This window comes from Abrus precatorius, unplaced genomic scaffold (assembly GCF_003935025.1).
Source record: "Abrus precatorius isolate BTA unplaced genomic scaffold, Abrus_2018 Scaffold11, whole genome shotgun sequence".
NCBI lineage: Eukaryota > Viridiplantae > Streptophyta > Magnoliopsida > Fabales > Fabaceae > Abrus > Abrus precatorius.
Genome location: NW_020874303.1, coordinates 10,187,083 through 10,205,408, shown reverse-complemented (window position 1 = coordinate 10,205,408; position 18,326 = coordinate 10,187,083). Strand labels below are relative to the sequence as shown.

Here is an 18,326-nt window from a genome sequence, read left to right as displayed (position 1 = left end):
GGAGAGGGATTTTTTTGGGTGGAGCCCATACAAATAAAGAAAAAATTCCCCCAAAATGGGAGGAAGAGGGCTCACAATTTTTATTAAAAATAATATTATAATTGTGAACACTTAAATTTCTTTTGTCAAGTTATTGATTTTAGTAATGATAAAAAATTTATATTAATAAAAGGTCGCAATTTTTAACTATTAAAAGTTGTCAAAATTGACGAAATGAGTCAAATTTAAACAAACAAAAAAAGCCAAAATAAAATAAAAAAATTAAAAGAGTAAAATATATTATCAATTTTTATCTTACTATAGAGATACACACACATTGTTTAAAATGTGTGTGTGATGTGTCTATATATGTTATATATAAAATTAAATATTATTCAAAAAGTATATTTTATTTAGATATATTGATTTAATTACTTCGGCATGCCATTGGGCATTCTTTATTTTATATCAACGATTTCTTGGTTACATCCAAAGCAAGTAATGTACCATAATAGCTAGTGAACAAACATGAAGAAAAATCCTAGGCATGCCAAAGGAATAAATAAACTTTAGTTCACTTGAGGAGGAACTTTTGGAGCCAAAAAGCAGAGTACTTGGGATATCTTCTCAAATTGTCCTTGTAATCCACATATATTAGACCAAATCGAACTGTGTAACCAGCATCCCATTCAAAGCTATCGGAAAATGACCATGCATAGTAACCCTTCAAGTTAACACCATCTCTGCAAGGAAAAGAAAAATCAAAAGGTCATAATATAATTCAACAATTTGTTATGAACAATGTTTGTTCTCAAGAATAAAATTTAAATTTTCTAGTAATAAACTAGAGAGAAATCCTTTGACTCTTATCTTACTTGATCGCTTCAAGAAGGGATTTGAGATGGCCATCATGGTACTTAATCCTTATACTGTCCTTGCGGGCTTCATTGATTGAAATTGAGTCATTCCTTGCTTCAGCAATGCCTGAAAAAAGAAATTGACAACAAAAAAACATTAATTTCTAAATGACACAATCAATTGCGCTGTGGTTAGTTTGATTGACTTCAAAAGTGCTTCAGAATCAGATCACTTCATTGCATAATTAAGAGGAGCTATGGAGAGTGACTTCTAGTTAAAAAACAAATAGAGTGAGACATTTCATGTAATGATTATTTTCATATAAATATTGCCTCTCTATTGACTAATTAACAAAATAAAAATATAATGTATGTACCATTTTCTGTTATGTACATTGGTGGATTGTTGAAGTTATCCTTTACGTATGTCATAAGCTGATGAATTCCCTTTGGATAGACAAAGAGCCAGTTCAGAGCAGTCTACACAACAAAAGATTTTGATTCATTAGATTTAGTAGAAAGGCAACCATGTTATCTGCTTATAAATTATGGTGTGCAACATTAAAATTTTTATGGTTTTTAAAATGACAAAGTTTAGATAAAGTACTATTCGGACTTTTGATATTGTTGTTCAAAATTCAGTAATGTGTAATCATTTTTAATACTAACTTCTATCATATGTATTATTGAAATAATACTAACTTTGGTATTATCAAGGGTTATGACACAACCGTGACTGCATTCAGAATTGAAAATTAAACGCTATTTCATATCTATTGCATGATTTACTTAGCTAACATTTGGTTTGCAATTTTATTAATATATATAGAAAATACCATTTATGTGGTGTGAAAAAATTGAAGCACAAAAGGATCCATGTAAAAAATATTATACCGGTGTGCCAATTGCTAGGCCATTCCTCACCGCTGCAATCAAGAGAAAATTGGTTAAGTGTGATGTTATTGCCAAAATTAGTGGGTTAATTATGGCTGATTTTACTTGATTTTCCCCCTCAAATGTACTACTTACGACTAAGAGTGGCTTGCATATCTGTTTGATAGGTCTTGTTGGTGCTTGTTGGAGCAGCATTTTCTGCGAAATATGTGGTGTAGTAATTCACACCAAGAAAATCATAGGAACCTTTGAGATTTTCAGATTGAGCTTTTGTGAACTTGGGGAGTCTATAACCCACTAAAGATCTCATACTCTGAGGATAGTCACCGTATGTAATGGGATGAGCAAACCTGCAAAAGTCAATTTGTTCAACCAAATTTGTATAAATAAAATTTCTTAGATAAGCAACCTGGTCCAAGTTCAATTCCCTTGTACTTTTTCACTTTATAATAATATTATTAAGTTTTCTTAATTATTTTTTAAATTAACATCATTTAATGATTAAAATAGCTTTGAATTAATAAATAATATAGATCACAAACATTAATATTATGATACTAATGGATATTTATTATTGATTTTTTATTAGAGTGATCCATAATGAGTTGAATTATTTACTTACTACCCAATATGTGCATAATTATATTATTAATACTTACTTAACCTACAATGCTGAATCGAGAACAAATAAAACCTTTTAAACTTCCTCTCAAATATATTATACTGAGTTTTTAAAATAAAATTTATACTTTGAAAACTTAGCAAATATGATGAGAAATACTTACCATCCGAAAAAAAAGTCTAAAGCTCGACTTGCAGCCTCGCGATCAGCAACATTATTAGATTTTGGTTCGAAGAAGTGAGTCACTAAGGTGATTCCAAGTTGTCCTTTTTGATGAGCCTAACGGAAAACAATAAATTTCCTCAAATTTCGATCCAAAATACTATTCATTTGGTGATTATGTTTTTGAAGCCAACCTGGTATTTCTTCTTGTACAACGTTGCTGCTGCTCCATGAGCAAGTATTAAGTGGTGGGCAACAATGTAAGGTTCAGTGGCTGAGTCACCGGCAGTGCAATTTCCAACGTAGTTAGAACATCGACCTGGTGCAAATGTGCCACTATGGTAGCCATTGATGCTAAAGGAATAGGGTTCATTTAGAGTGACCCAATGCTTCACTCGGTCACCGAAGGTCTTGAAGCAGAACTCAGCATAGTCACCAAAATCCCCTCTATTTATCCATCAAAATATAAATCAATATTTTTTCTTAGGAAATAATTTATGTTTAATTTGGCAATTGAGTGTTACACTATTTTAGGACTAAGAAATCCTCCATATTCATCTTCAAGAGCTTGTGGGAGGTCCCAGTGAAAGAGGGTGGCAAAAGGTATCAAACCTGTCCCAAAATTAGCCAAAGTGTTAAATGTATATAAATTTATCTGATTCATATATTATTATTAAAATAAATATTTTTTTCTTTAAAAGTATAAAATAAAGTGTTTGTAAAAAAGGATATAAGAATTGATTTTAATTATATTTATAAAACAAAAAAGGCCAAAATATTATGGATATCAATGGGAGAAAATAAAGATGTAAAAAATGTCTATACATAAATATAATTTTCTATATGTTAACCTATAGTGATATTACATAATATTATATCATATGATATTTTAGTTTTTATTTTTAAAATTCTTAAATATATATAGATATCCATGATTCGTTACATACTCCATAATTTTAATAGATAGTATATGAGTAATATATTATTAGTTTGGTTCCGTTGACATATCCCAAGGAGAGGAGATCATTTTTGCTCTACCAAATCTGGCTGTCCATTCTTATCCATTAATTCACTCTTATCTTTTTGCTGTACAATCTCATTATTTTAAAAATAAATCATATATTAAGTATATTTTTAAACAATAAATACATAAAAATTATCATAAAATCAAGAAAACAAAAAAAGACTAAAAAAACTAGATCATAATATTAATACAAATATGTAAACTTAATTTTATAGTTTAATCGTAATTAGGATAACATGGTTTCATGATACACAATTACTTGTGAATATAATTTTATAAAGTCAGGAGATTTCACCATTTGATAGGATCTCATTAATGAGATTGTTGTAGAATTGAACACCTAAGGTATTGACTTCTCCCTTGCCCTCTGCAGCAAATTATTGAATATTTAGAAACGATTTGCCCCATAAGGTAACGTGCTTAAGACTTGTACATCAACATAGGATCATCTTACTAGGGAATATCCTTGACCATGAGATGGAGAATCTGAATGAATCTAGCCCAATTTCTTTCACCACCTTTATGTCACTCTGCAAAATTGTATTATTGGGAGTTTAATTTACTTATTCAATATATATTATTTATTTTCCATAAAGAACTAAGATTAAAATTGGTAAAATTTGTAACCACCTTGTAGCGATGATAAAAATCAGCTGCTACATTACCATTGCTATGATCCCAAATCTTGTCTGCTCAGTCCACAAAGTACAATGACATATTATTCTACATTCTTTTCCAATGAAAAGTGAAAGAGTGACACTCAGAGAGTTACCAGGACGTTGTTTAGTGAAAGTGTCCCATATGCTTGGTCCCCTGCCATCTACATTTGCTGCTCCTTCGGCCTGTGTAATTAACAAAACAACGGAAATAGGAGATGCATATCAATGTGCTTACTATGTGCCAAGCATAAAATTGAAAGTAAAAATTGTTCCCAAGTCCATAATTTGTATAGTATGATTGTGGAGGATGATTATTAGAACCTGGTAAGCAGAAGAGCCTATTCCAAACACAAAACCAGAAGGAAAAAGACTCCTATTGAATGGTGTAGCGTAGTGGCTTGGCTGCACGCTTCCCGATGCACTTTCAATGCCACCGGCCAAAAGGGTTAGCAGAGATAAGAGGCAAAGGAGGGAGGATCTTGAAACTCTCATCCCTGCTTCGATGTCCATAACTATGGGGAATGCTCCCTATTTAAACACCAAATTACACTATAATTTATTGTTTATCTATCCATCCTCCAAACATTTTTAAATTGAAAATCACAAATTTTTATTTAACATTAAAATTATGAAAGAAGGTTTAATTATTAAGTGCTTATTACGGTTCTTTTTTTAGATTGAAATTTATAATTTTTTAATATTTTAAAAATTAAAAGATATATATTTTTTAAAATAGATCACTTACTCTTATTATTAATTTTATGTATAATTAATATAAAAATTATCAGTGATTATAATTGTTCCACATAATGTCTTTTTAATTTATTAGATAATGTAGAAATTACTTAATTATTATGTTTTGTTAACATTGCCTTTTTTTTTGTTTTTATTTTAAATTTTTATATTTTTGTGAAATTTGACTGTTATAAATTTGATTGTTTGATTTTAATTTCTAATTTTTTAAAATTCAACACTTTTTGTTTCTGATGACGATCTAACTAGCTAAAAATTATGTGTCAAATTTTTGTTGATTCACCTTCTCAATAGTGACTAATATTGAAGAATTTAAAGACGAAAATAAAACAAAAATAAATTACACCGACTAAAATCAAAATCTTACAAAAAAAATATAAAGATAAAAATAAATTTAAACTTTCTTATACATAAAAAATGCATCTTAGTCTACAGTTAAAATCTACTATTTTTTTTATCTTATTATAATTAAAAACCCATTAATATTGTTTTTTAATTATAAGAAATAAAAATTTAATTTTAAATATATTAATTATTAACTTATTTTGATACTTTTGCTTATTTTAGTTTGATTGCATTTTGTTGTGCTCCATTTCCTCTTCCTTTTCTGAGGCCAACTCTGATTTCCCCATTAGTCTAAGACCAATTTGCTTTTTAAGAAAACAAATAGTTTTCATTCCCTTTATTTTATAAAACAAGACCCTTCCATTAGTAAAACTAATTGAGATAAAATTGACTACTTAATTATATTTTTAGTTCATATAAAAATAACATCTTTTAAAATTAGTTTTTAAAAAAGTTTTATTAAAAATTTATTTTAATTTTTAAAATATTTAAAATTAATTTTTACTTTCAATTATCTTCTGTTGAGTGATGAGCTACAGTCCAACTCATCATTATTTTTAAATTAGAAAATAAAAAAATTAACTATTAAAATTTTAAAATAATATTTTAATTTTTTTATAAATATTAATTTTTAAATGATAAAATATTTTTAAAAAATAACAAAATAACAGTAATGGGTCAATAATGATTTATTTACTCATCTGTAAATAAAAATTTCGCTCAAATTTTCACAAATAACTTAACATAATGACAATTTGAGGATTAGATTTAATAATTTTCTTTCGCTATACATTAATAAGAAATTATAACACTAATATAAATTTGAGAAAATAGGTAAACGTATTGCTTTTTGTTAATTAATGTTTATAAATAAGATTTATAAAATGAAAAAATATAATACGTATAAATAAGATTCATAAATTAAATTTTAATATCATAAATAATTAAATATTAAATTAATATTAAGTGAATAAAATTTACTATTTTAAATAAATTATGATAATTTTTTGTAAATATATATTAATTTAAATATATTATATTGATAAATTATACGTAAGAAATAATAAAAATAATATTATATATTTAGAAATCCATGCATTGCACACGACATAGAATCTAATTTTTTATTAAATTAAATTGAAAAAAATCTGAGTTGTTCGTATATAATGAATGCCCTGCACTTTGCCCATGCGATGTAGCAGTTAATACCTGCCATGAGTGGACGATGCCTTAACCACATAAAAGTGACGATAACTTCTCAGGTTGACTTCCAACTCCTTCCATTTAAGCTGCAAAACATTTTCCTTCTTTATCTGATTTTGTGGGATTTTCTATACAAAATTTAAGTATTTTTAAGAGATATTCGTCATTGTTAAAAACAATGTAATAAATTTCACAGTTGTCTTAATTATATTTTTAAATGTTTTAAAGTATCTTAAATTATTTTATAGGATTGTTTTTTTTATTTTTTTATTTTTTTATCTTTGATCATTTTAGGCTATATTAGGGTCTACTTGTTTCAGAAACATTTCATTTTTTATTTTTTGAAAATAGTTTTTATTTTTAAAATTTTGAGATTTAAAATCTATATTTGATTTTACTATTTTTGATAATAGATTTATTTATTTATTTTTATATAAAATTTAAAATTAACCATTAATATTTTATTAATAAATAATTTTCATAATAAAAATAAAATATAAATATAACTATAATTTAGACTCAATGTAATACACATGCTTTTTTTTTTAATATTAATGTATTAATTTTATATATATTCATCAATTTTAATATAAATAAGTTTAAAGAAAATTAAAAGTATATACTTTTCTCAATTTTATTATTTAACTATGACTATTCTAATAATATGTATGCTCCTATATTATAAAAATTATTTTTAAAATATAAAAATATACATTTTTTAATAGCAACTACAAGTATAATAATAATAACAAAAAAGTATAAATATGAATTTTTCAAATTTATTTATTAATTTATATATGTTGTAACTAGGTGGTCGGGATGGTACGGCAAATACATGTTTAAGAAAAACACTTTTTAAGAATAAAAATATTTTTCTGAAAAATAAATGAGTTGCTACCAAAGTTTATTTTAAGAAAATCTTGAAAAAATATATAAAATAATATAATTTTTTAAACAAAAAATGAAGTCTAGAGTCATAACGGTTACCTTAAATTAATTGTGCAAATTTATTTTAATTTTAAAAAATATTTATTTAACTCCTAAACATTAATTATTTATATTTTAGAAGAAAAAATTATTTATTGAAATGTTAACTCGGTATCTTAAAAGAAAGAAAGAAAATTATTTTAAAAATTATTTTGACTTGACGGTATGATTTGTGCTCCTACGTATCCTTAGGTACAATGAGAAACTCAAAGCCATGTAGTTTTGTCTTACAAATTTTGAAGTTGGTTTATAATAATTAAGTTTAGTAAAAGAAAGTTTATTTTGAGATTTAAAATAATTTTTCATAATATTATAATATTTAAGATACAAGATAATGCAGTTATACATGTATCCTACAATAAACAATATAGAAGACCAAGAGAGATCATACAACTACATTGCAAATCGTTAAAATAGAATAAAAATATTTACAAATAAATAAATAAAAGTCTGAATTTATTTAAATTTGACGATTCATATTAAAAGAGAATTTAAGATAAGATAAGCTATACATAAATCTTATGATTTATTGGATAATCGAAAACAATGTAAATTACACATCAATATTAAAAAAATTTATAATAAAATTACGTAATAAAATATTTTGTTATTTAATTTATCAAAATTAGAAATATGACTTAAGAAAATTAAAAATAAAATAAAATTATTTTTATTTAATGAAAGGAATAAATATATTTAATTGATTAAAAAGATTAAAACTTCGTTTAATAAATTTATATTGCATAAGACCTAAGGTAATATTGATACATATAAGTCTTAACGATTTAAAGCGTATAAAGGTAGAGACGCTATACAATAACACTTTAAATTATTACATTAATATGATGAAAATATTATAAATGATAGATTTTAATTAAATAAAACAATAAAATTGATTAGTTTTAGAAATCAGATAAAATTGTTTTAATATATTGATGGTGTATAAAACCTAAGGTAACATTGATACACTTAAGTTTTGACAATTTATAATGCATAAAGGTAGAATCGCTACACATTAGCATTATAAATCGTTGTATTAATAAAAATAACTTCAACTTAAATTTATCAATTAGTATATTATTAAAAAAAGAGAAAAATGCTTCTTACTTGGTTATTAAGATAATTACCCAATTAATTAAGCATAACATATTATAAATTTATGGCTTAATTATGTTTTTGGTTACTATAAATATAGGTCTTTTTATGATTAGTTCCTACAAATATTTTTGTTAGGAAGTGATCCTTTTAAATTTGGTAATTTAGAAATTGGTCCTTACCGTTAACCCTTTCTTTGTTAAGTGTTGAGCTGGCTAACAGCACTCCATGTGACACCACATTATGTGACACCACGTTATATGCCATGTCATTTAAATTTTTTTATTGATTAAAATAAATATTTACAAAAAGAATCCTTAAACATGTTTTATATATTTACAAAAAATGTTTCTTCTTCCTCACCAAACTTTTCTCCCTCAATACCGGCAACCCACTTCCAATCCACCCCAACCTCTACTCTCATCCCTTCCTCCAACTCCTCCCCTATCTCCACTCCAAACCTCTACCTTCCTTACCCCAACTCTAACTTCCATTCTCACTCCTTTCTCTAATTCCTCCTCAACCCCAACCTCCCCCTTTCCCCATTTCTAGCATCCCTTCTTAAATGACAAAAAGAGTAGAAATGAGGAAAAGAACATTTGAATATTTGTAAACAATGGTTATGATTGCAGCTACAAGTACGATATTTAACGGTTGTTATAATATATATATATATATATATATATATATATATATATATATATATTAATAAAATATGTTTCAGATTAAAAATGTTTAATAAGTTAAAATCATTAGTTTTATTTAACTTTAACTTGTATGAGTAATAAACTTGTGTTTGGTTTTTACTTTATGTTTGCATGTTTTTCAATGCATCTAATAGGAGAAGCACACATATGTTTTATGGAAAAGAGGTACCTTTAGATGGTTTGAGACAAAAACTAACACACTAAATTTTTGCCAAAGTCTTTAAATAAACGTTTGTTTTTGTAACTATAAGGCACTTGATTTAGTTGCCAGGGTATTTAGTAGTGTTCCACCATAATTTCACTTAAACCACGGAAGAAGTAGGAATGAGAACAAGAGAAAGGGTGTCGGAAAGGGGATGTGGGTGGGGTGGGAGAGGGGGGGAAGTGGGGGTGGAGGAGGAGTTGGAAGAAGGGGTGAGAATGGAGGTTGGAGTTGGGGTGAGGAAGGTGGAGGTTTGGAGTGGAGGTGGGGGAGGAGTTGGAGGAAGGGATGAGAGTTAAGGTTGGGGTGAATTAGAAGTGGAGTTGCCGATATTGAGGGAGAAAAGTTTGGAGAGGAAGAAGAAGTCTGTTTTGCAAATATATAAAACATGTTTAAGGATATTTTTTTAAATATTTATTTTAATCAATAAAAAATAAATTTAAATGACATGGCATATAACATGGTGTCACATGGACCACTTCCTAAATTACCAACTTTAAAAGGATCACTTTCTAACAAAAATATTTGTAAAGACTAATCACAAAAAGACCTATATTTATAGGGACAAAAACATAATTAAGCCTAAATTTATATTACACAAAACATTGATAAAATAGGTATTAACAATTATAACACGTTATAGTAGAGGGATTATATACAAATGAATATAAACAAAATTGTACTAACATTGAAAATTGATAATACAATAAAAGAAAATAACCCTAAAATAAACAAATTAAATATAAACGACATGGAAATTATTGTATGATTTTTTTTTTATATTTATACTACTTATCTCATATTATTCTTGATAAAAAGAAATAACTTTTGCAAATAAAAATACAAATAAAATATAATATAATTAAATGAAAGAAAATTAACACTATATTTCAATTAATTCAAAACCTTTTATTATTATTGAAAGAGCTAAAAATAAAAAAATAAAAAAATGAGTATAGGATTTTCACTAAAAGTAGGTAAAAAAAAATAAAATAAGCACTGTAAAAAAATAAAAAAAGAAGAAAAAGATTATTTTTTATTATTTTTTATCAAATATTTTTGAATAAGGCTAGGATAAATCATTCTTATGTTGGGTAGATTTGAATTGTATAACTCAAATATTTCATTAAAAAAAATCGTGAACCAATGCACCGAGCCTTGAGCCACATTTTATCAAATCAAATTGTCATTGTATATTACTTTCAATTGAATGAGCTTGAAGGGTTTTTTTATCCCACATCACATCATCCTTATTATATATACATATATAAGATACTAATATAATATAACTGGCACCTAAGTGTCACCTTTTAAAGGACTTTGATAGAAAAGTGAAAGGTAACTAGTCAAATTATGGACTTTGATAGAAAAGTGAAAGGTGTCAGTTAGGTTTTGGCCTTTGACAGAAAAGTGAAAGTATCACGACCCCTTTTATAAGGAACCGAGAACATTGTTTCTACATCACAAACTTATTTAAAATAAATAAAGTATAGAGAATATAAGTATGAAATTCTTTTCTCATTCAAAATAAAACAGAGTTTCTTACAACAAATATTCAATAAAATAACACAATATTACATTTAGTTCATAATATTCAAAATACCCAAAATTATACTACGTAGCACCCTCTACATGAGGTCTCAAAATATAAGGAAAAGGACTTTGATGCACTATTACTCGACCCCAACTTCAATCATTTCTTCACTGGCCCCTCAGCCTGTGAAGTGGATGCAACACCTGCTACATCTGCTTACGTACCACCGTACGATCATCGCAGTACACACGCACACAACGACATAGAAAGAAATGCAAGGGTGAGCTTACTAAACTTAAAATAAAATCATATATATAGAGCAAAATATTTCTCACAGCAATAATCCCATGCATTTCCAGCCCATCTAATGCTCAGCATGAAAACGGTTTCCAACTGGTGTCACAGCCTAAGTAATCCAGAAGGAACCGAGCCGGTTCGGGAGCGACCCATTCCGGTATCTGGATCCAGACAGCACAGCACAGTAGCTCAGCATGAACTTACCGTTACATGTCTACCCACCTAAACATGTAACTCGGCTCTATAAAGATGCAAAATATATATCTCAGCATGATGCATACCGCCAAAGTTATTTTAACAGCTCAACTAAAGCAATTTTATAATAGATCAGCCAAAATCTCAGCATTTTAAATCAATTAACAGCAGTTACAGCTTAGAAAATAGCTTTTATTCAAAATATCTAACAAAATCATATCAAAACATCTTGAAATAGCATATTAAACCGTTCAAAACGTAGTTCATAGGTTAAAGTAAACTCCCCTTACCTCAGAAAGATGATTCACACTAGATCTACCGAATATTACTTGTTTTAATGCAAGATTCACCGAAGATTCGGCTTTAGAACGAAGTTTCTCCTAAGAACACCATGAACTTCTATGAGAAAGAGAAGGAGAAGAGAAACGAATGGTAAATCTAACTTCAAACTTAAAGAAACTTACTTCAAATCCTTCAGAATAAACGTAGGATCTCAGATCTGGCGAGAAATCTAAGTTTAGGAAGGTTTAGTATGAGAGAAATGGTAGTTTTTGGCCTTAGAACCTTTGAGAACCTTGGATAGGGGTGAAGAAATGAAAATTTCGTGTGAAGCCCCCTTTTTATAGAAAATTTTTGAAATTTACTGTTCACTGCCGGAAACACTGTTCACCGCCTTACTGTTCACGCCGGAAACACTGTTCAGGGCACTATTCATGCCGGAAAATACTGTGCACGCGTACTGTACACGCACTGTACGCGTATGTGACGTCAGCCATGACGTCATGATGATGTCACTGATGACGTCAGCAGTCACTGTACATACGCGGTTTTCACTGTTCATACGCGGTTTGCACTGTTCATACACGGTTTGTACTGTTCATAGGCGGTTTTACTGTTCATCCGACACTATTCATACGGTACTGTTCAGTTTTTTTTTTTTTTAAATATATAAATAATTTCAAACTCCATCTAAATCTATTCCAATACCAAATAATCCTTCAATTAACATTGAACAAGTATAAAATATTATAGATTACTCAATAATAAGTCTCTAGCCTGACAGAAAGGTGACAGTCAGGTTCTGGACTTTGACAAAAAAGTGAAATGTACTAGTCAGATTCTGGGCTTTGACCGAAAGGTAAAGAGATTTTCACAAAAAAGATAAAGAAAACCAATCAGGTTTTGAGTCTAACAGAAAAAATAAAAAAGGTCAGTTAGCCTCTAGACACCTTAACAGTAAGAGTGAGACAGGAAAGTAAAGAGATCAACTGGTTTCTAAATTTTGATGAAAGGTAAAATACTCAGTCAAATCTTAGACATGGACTAAAAATAAAGGTTGTAAGGCAAATAATGAATTTAAATTAAACTTCAAAAGGTGACAATAGATAAAAACACATACATGCTAATGTAATGATATGATTGCACAAATTGGATGAATGTTAACACTTGGAATGAAGTTATTGCATGATGAAGTCAAATGCTATGATGAGACATTAAATCAAAACAAACCTTTTTTTTTTCGAGGATTCTACTTTTCAACCTTATTATAACATGCTTCTCAAGGTTCATGAACGAGTAGGCTTTTTGATCAGGATCAATTCTTTTATGAAGTTTGAGTTGAGTGAAGCATTAATCAAATTGGATTGCCATTTATTTTTGAATTGTCATGAGGAGTTAACCTCTTCTATCACGCTAAACTTATTAGGAAATTCATCAACTCATTGTATGAATTTTTAGAGCCTATTATTGTAATTGTATTTTTTTGTTACTCTTTTAACAATTTATATGCTTCCTTTAGTATATAATTACTGGAATGACAATAAAATCATTGATTAATGCTATTAAAGAGTTTAAGTAAACAAATTAAGAAAGTGGTGTAAAAATTGAACGAGAGGTGACAAAAGCCAGGACAAATTTTTTCAAAAAACAGGATCTCTATAATAAAGAAACGGTGATCTTACAAAGAAGGCTTATGACATGAGTAACGAAATAAATAAATAAATAAATACATCAAATAAAGGATTAGAATGACCATAAAAATAGTGAAGTATTATGCCGATTAAGTGACGTCTTCTAGATGAACAGTGCTAGTCTCTCATGTAAATCAATCATCCATTAGTAAAACTGGCAAATAAAATTGCCCCAGTATGATATTTTGAATTCATCTCACATTTGATTCAACTTGAACCTCTCAAAATTGCCCTAGTTTTAGTGTTCTAGTTCATCATATTTAATTTGAAGCGCTTTCTTGCAACTGAAATCTAATGTACCTTTTGAACCGCACTTTTAGGTTTTCAGTTCAGTAAAATTTATTTAACCTTAATTTTTGTTTGAGACGCTCTTTTGAGTTTTCAACTCACTAATCGCTCTAATTTTTGCCTAGGTCATTTTTTTGGGTTTTCAACCTAGCAAGTTGTTTTCTTTTTCTTTTTTAAATTACTTTTAAGCATAGTATTTTTTGACAGCATTAGAATTGATGGGGTTTGGATGATTTTGTCCATCCATGTTTATGAGGATTAAAGCTCCTCCTAAGAAAGCCTTTTTCACCACGTAGGGTCCTTCATAATTTGGAGACCACTTGCCACGATAATCTTTATGTGTTGGCAAAATCTTTTTGAGCACTATATCTCTCTCACTAAATTCTCTTGTATGAACCTTTTTATCAAAAGCCTTTTTCATCCTTCTTTGGTATAGTTGACCGTGACATAACCCATTCAACCGTTTTCCTTCAATGAGATTCAATTGATCAAAACGAGATTGAACTCATTCTACCTCCTCCAATTTGGTCTCCATCATTACTCTTAAAGAGGGAATTTCAACCTTAATAGGAAGTACTGCTTCCATTCCATATACCAAAGAGTTTGGAATTGCCCTAGTTAAGGTATGAATCAAAGCTTGATATCCATGTAAGGCAAATGGCAGCATTTTATGCCAATCCTTGTATGTCATCACCATTTTTTGAATGATCTTCTTAATATTTTTATTGGCTGCTTCGTCCGCTCCATTCATCTTTGGGCGATAAGGGAAGGAATTATGATGTTGAATCTTTGAATTATCACATAATTCTTTCATCATTTTATTATTCAAATTAGTGTCATTGTCTGTTATTAACTTGCTTAGGAGGCCATATCGACCTATCGAATCCTTTTTGATGAATCTCACCACCACATTTTGAGTCACACTAGCATATGAGGCAGCCTCAACCCATTTTATTAAATAGTCAATAGCAGCTAGAATGAAGCGATGACCATTAGAGAGGCCTTAGGTTCAATGGGTCCAATAACGTCAATTCCCCACATTGAGAAAGGTCAGGGCGATTATAAGACATTTAGAGTTGTTGAGGGAATATTAATATTGTCAGCATATGTTTGACATTTATGACATGTCTTCGCATAATGAAAGCAATTCGCCTCCATTGTCAACCAATAATATCTAACCCTTAGAATCTTCTTTGCCATGGCATGTCCATTGGCATGAGTCCTAAATGAACCTTCATGAATCTCTTTTATGATTTTTCGCACTTTTAAAGCATCCACACATCTGAACAAAACCATATCATTATTCCTTTTATAGAGTACATCTCTATTTATGAAGAAACTCATTGTTAATCTCCTCAGTGTTCTTTTGTCATTATCAGCAACATTTAATAGGTATTCTTGGTGTTTTAGGTAACTCTTAATGTCATGATACTAAGGTTTATCATCTGATTCTTCTTCAATTATTTGACAATAGGCAGGATGACCAAGTTGTTACATCTTTATAAGTGGCATGTCTTCTTTCTAACTTACTACAAACATTGATGACAAAGTGGATAAAGCATCAACCAATTGATTCTCTTCATGAGGAATGTACTGGAAAGTAATTTCATCAAAATACTCCACCAATTCTTTGATATAGGCTTGATAAGGGATCAATTTTGCATCTCAAGTCTCACATTCACCTTTCAGCTGGTGGACGACCAAAGCTGAGTCATCATACACCTCGAGGATTTTAATCTTTGACTCTATAACTGGTTGAATTCCCATAGCACATGCTTTATATTTAGCTACATTATTCGTACAATCAAATGGTAATCTAGCTGTGATTGTGATATATTGCTTCTCTGGAGAAATCAGTATAACACAAATTATGTATCCAAGTGCATTAGAAGCACCATCAACATCATGGTCCATTTATCTTTTGTTGAAGATTCTTTCTCATTAAACAACGCCTTTATATTTTCATCAAGAAATTCGTACTGTATTGACTGATAATTATTCATCAGTTGATAAGCTTGAAAATCTGTGAGAGCGCTACCCTGATTGCTTTTAGAGTAACATACACTATCATATTCTGACAATAGGACCTACTAACGAGCAATCCTTCCAATAAGGGCTGATTTCTCAAAGATGAATTTAATTGGATTCATTTTTGACACTAACTAAGTCATGTGACTCAACATGTATTGTCTTAACCTGCAAGTACACCTAAAATTAAGATCCAAGTATCGTCTCCACAGGGAAGGGAATCTAATTGCAGAATGCAGTATTTCACTTCCTGCAGCAAAATGTGTTTTCCAAAACTGCACTTTCATCAAATTTCTCCAAGGAATCTGGTATCACAGCATCTATTACATCAATCTTCATGCAGATCATATCATCACTTGGATGTTTGATGGCTTCAAATACATTAAAAATGACTTTCTCCTCTTGTACTGCTCATCTTTCAAAGCTCTCCCTGTGGCTAAGAATGGCCTTCCTAATATGAGAGGGATATCCGCATCTACCTCCATATCAAGTATAACAAAATATGCAGGGAATATAAACTTGTCTACCTTGACTAAAATGTCTTCCACTACTCTATAGGGATATGTATAAGATCTGTCTGCAAGTTGAAGTGTTATCCCTGTTGGGTTTACCTCTTCAATTCCCAGCTTCTTCATAATGGCTAAAGGCATTAAATTTATGCTTGCTCCCAAGTCACAAAGAGCTTTTCCTATTGTGCAGTTTCCAATAGAGCACGGTATGCTAAATGACCCTGGATCCTTCAACTTTTGAGGCAGTTTTCTCTGCAAAATGGCACTGCACTCTTCAGTGAGTGGTACCAATTTTTCCATGTCCAGCTTCCTCTTTTTAGACAATAGCTCTTTCATAAACTTTGCATATGAAGGCATTTGTTCTAATGCCTCTGCAAATGGTATATTAATTTGAAGCTTCTTGAACACATCAATGAACCTTTCAAACTGCTTTTCTTGTCTAGGATCTTGTACTCTTTTTGGAAAAGATAATCTCTTATACTGCTCTTCATTAATAGGTTTGCAGGCCTGCTTAAATCTCTGCTTCTTGCCCCTTTTTTCTTGCTTGTTTTTGCAATTTTCTTCATCTTCTCCTCTCTTTAACATAGTATATTTCCCACTTTCAAAATCTTCTTGTTTCAGCTCACTTTCTTCCTTCGAATTGGTGGCTTCATCTTTCTTTCTTGGGCTGGAAACTACTGCTCCACTTCTAGTGGTTATAGCTTGGCATTGCTCCTTTGGATTCACTATTATGCTACTAGGGAACCTTCCTTCATCTCTATTTGCAAGTTTCTCATCCAACTGCCCAATTTGTGTTTCAAGCTTCTTTATAGAACTTTCTTAATTTTTGAAATTAGTTTCTGTCACCTTCATAAACTGCAGCAGTGTCTCTTCAATTCCATTCACTTTTTCACTCAAGGGTCTTGAATTTAAATACCCTTGGTTTTTCTGAAATTATGCAGAAGAACTTCCTTGAAAATATTGTTGCTGAACTTGAGGAGCTACACTTTGGAAAGGTACAGTAGCTGTATTTCCTCTTGCAGTAGAATTTTGTGGATTCCACTTAGAAAATTGTTGTCCTTTATTGTTATTTAACTGGAAACTAGGTGGATATGGTTGTTGTGGTCTTTTCATAATTGCCCATATAGTTGACTTGATCAGGTTTTTCTATAACTGTGGGATCACAAGCTCCATTCACATGGTTGCCACCACAGAAATCACAACTCAGTTGTGAATTTTGAACCACACCAGTCTGCATGTTACTTATTTGTTGAGTCAAGGCAGCAAGCTGTTCAGAAAATTGTTGATTCTGAAGTTGATTTTGAGCAAACATGGCTTTTATGGATTTTACATCATATCCTCCTCTCCTTGAAACTTGTCTTTCATTCATATTTTGATACATCGAAGATGCCATCATTTATATGATTTGCTGAGCTTCTTCCAAAGTCTTTGAACTCAATGAACCACCAGCTGCTGTATGTATCATTGTTTTTGTTGTTGCAGTCATTCCATTGTAAAATGTTTTACGCTGCATCCATTCAGGTATGCAGTGATGGGGACACTTCCTCAATAACTCCTTGTATCTTTCCATGCCTCAGACAAAGGCTCTCCATCTTGCTGAACAAAAAATGTAATCTCCCCTCTGATTTTTGCAACTTTTGAAGGAGAAAAATACTTGATTAAGAACTTGTTCACCAAATCAGTCCATGTTGATATACTCCCTTGTGGCTAGGCTTGAAGCCAGCACTTGGCTTTACCCCTCAATGAGAATGGGAATAATCTAATTCTGATTGCATCCTCACTTCCCCCATTGATTCTGATTGAGTCAAAAAGTTGCAAGAAATTAGAGATTTGCAGTTTGGATCTTCTGAATGGTGTCCAGCAAATTGGTCTTGTTGTACCATATTTAGAAGTGCAGGTTTTATCTCAAAGTGGTTGGCCTGAATTGTAGGTCTTAGAATAGAAGAACTGAATCCCTGGATATTAGAAACTGCATAATCCCCTAGTGTTGGAATCTGACTAGGTTGAGGTGGAGGT

The 18,326-nt window shown here is 30.0% G+C and overlaps 2 protein-coding genes and 1 non-coding gene across 3 annotated transcripts; 1 reads left to right on the top strand and 2 right to left on the bottom strand.

Annotated features, from left to right (window-relative positions):
• Positions 1-553: 553 nt before the first annotated feature.
• LOC113853813 (vicianin hydrolase-like) lies at positions 554-4,689 on the bottom strand. Its single transcript, XM_027484460.1, has 13 exons — positions 4,519-4,689; positions 4,311-4,380; positions 4,169-4,227; positions 3,993-4,068; positions 3,834-3,905; positions 3,039-3,126; positions 2,709-2,961; positions 2,516-2,631; positions 1,866-2,080; positions 1,731-1,762; positions 1,214-1,316; positions 855-963; positions 554-722 (listed from the first exon to the last, which is right to left on the bottom strand). Exons 1-13 carry the CDS (start codon positions 4,687-4,689, stop codon positions 554-556), a joined length of 1,533 nt encoding a protein of 510 aa, XP_027340261.1.
• Positions 4,690-16,145: 11,456 nt separating this feature from the next.
• On the bottom strand, positions 16,146-17,622 carry LOC113855611. The gene is made up of 3 exons (XM_027487241.1): positions 17,443-17,622; positions 16,729-17,090; positions 16,146-16,620 (listed from the first exon to the last, which is right to left on the bottom strand). The coding sequence occupies exons 1-3, from the start codon at positions 17,620-17,622 to the stop codon at positions 16,146-16,148; spliced, it is 1,017 nt and encodes a 338-aa protein (XP_027343042.1).
• A 211-nt stretch (positions 17,623-17,833) lies between these two features.
• Positions 17,834-17,939, top strand: LOC113856778. The gene has a single exon (XR_003503011.1). It is a non-coding gene; the product is annotated as a small nucleolar RNA R71 (small nucleolar RNA).
• Positions 17,940-18,326: the final 387 nt, after the last annotated feature.

Coding starts and splice junctions, on each gene's coding strand:
- LOC113853813 (XM_027484460.1), bottom strand. CDS start 4,689: ATGAGAGTTTCAAGATCCTCCCTCCTTTGCCTCTTATCTCTGCTAACC. Junction 2,962..3,038: donor TTTCTTAGTCCTAAAATAGT/GTAACACTCAAT, acceptor ATGGATAAATAG/AGGGGATTTTGGTGACTATG. Junction 964..1,213: donor AATGTACATAACAGAAAATG/GTACATACATTA, acceptor TTCTTTTTTCAG/GCATTGCTGAAGCAAGGAAT.
- LOC113855611 (XM_027487241.1), bottom strand. CDS start 17,622: ATGTTTGCTCAAAATCAACTTCAGAATCAACAATTTTCTGAACAGCTT. Junction 17,091..17,442: donor TTATAGAAAAACCTGATCAA/GTCAACTATATG, acceptor CAAATTGGGCAG/TTGGATGAGAAACTTGCAAA. Junction 16,621..16,728: donor CAAGAAAAGCAGTTTGAAAG/GTTCATTGATGT, acceptor GTCTAAAAAGAG/GAAGCTGGACATGGAAAAAT.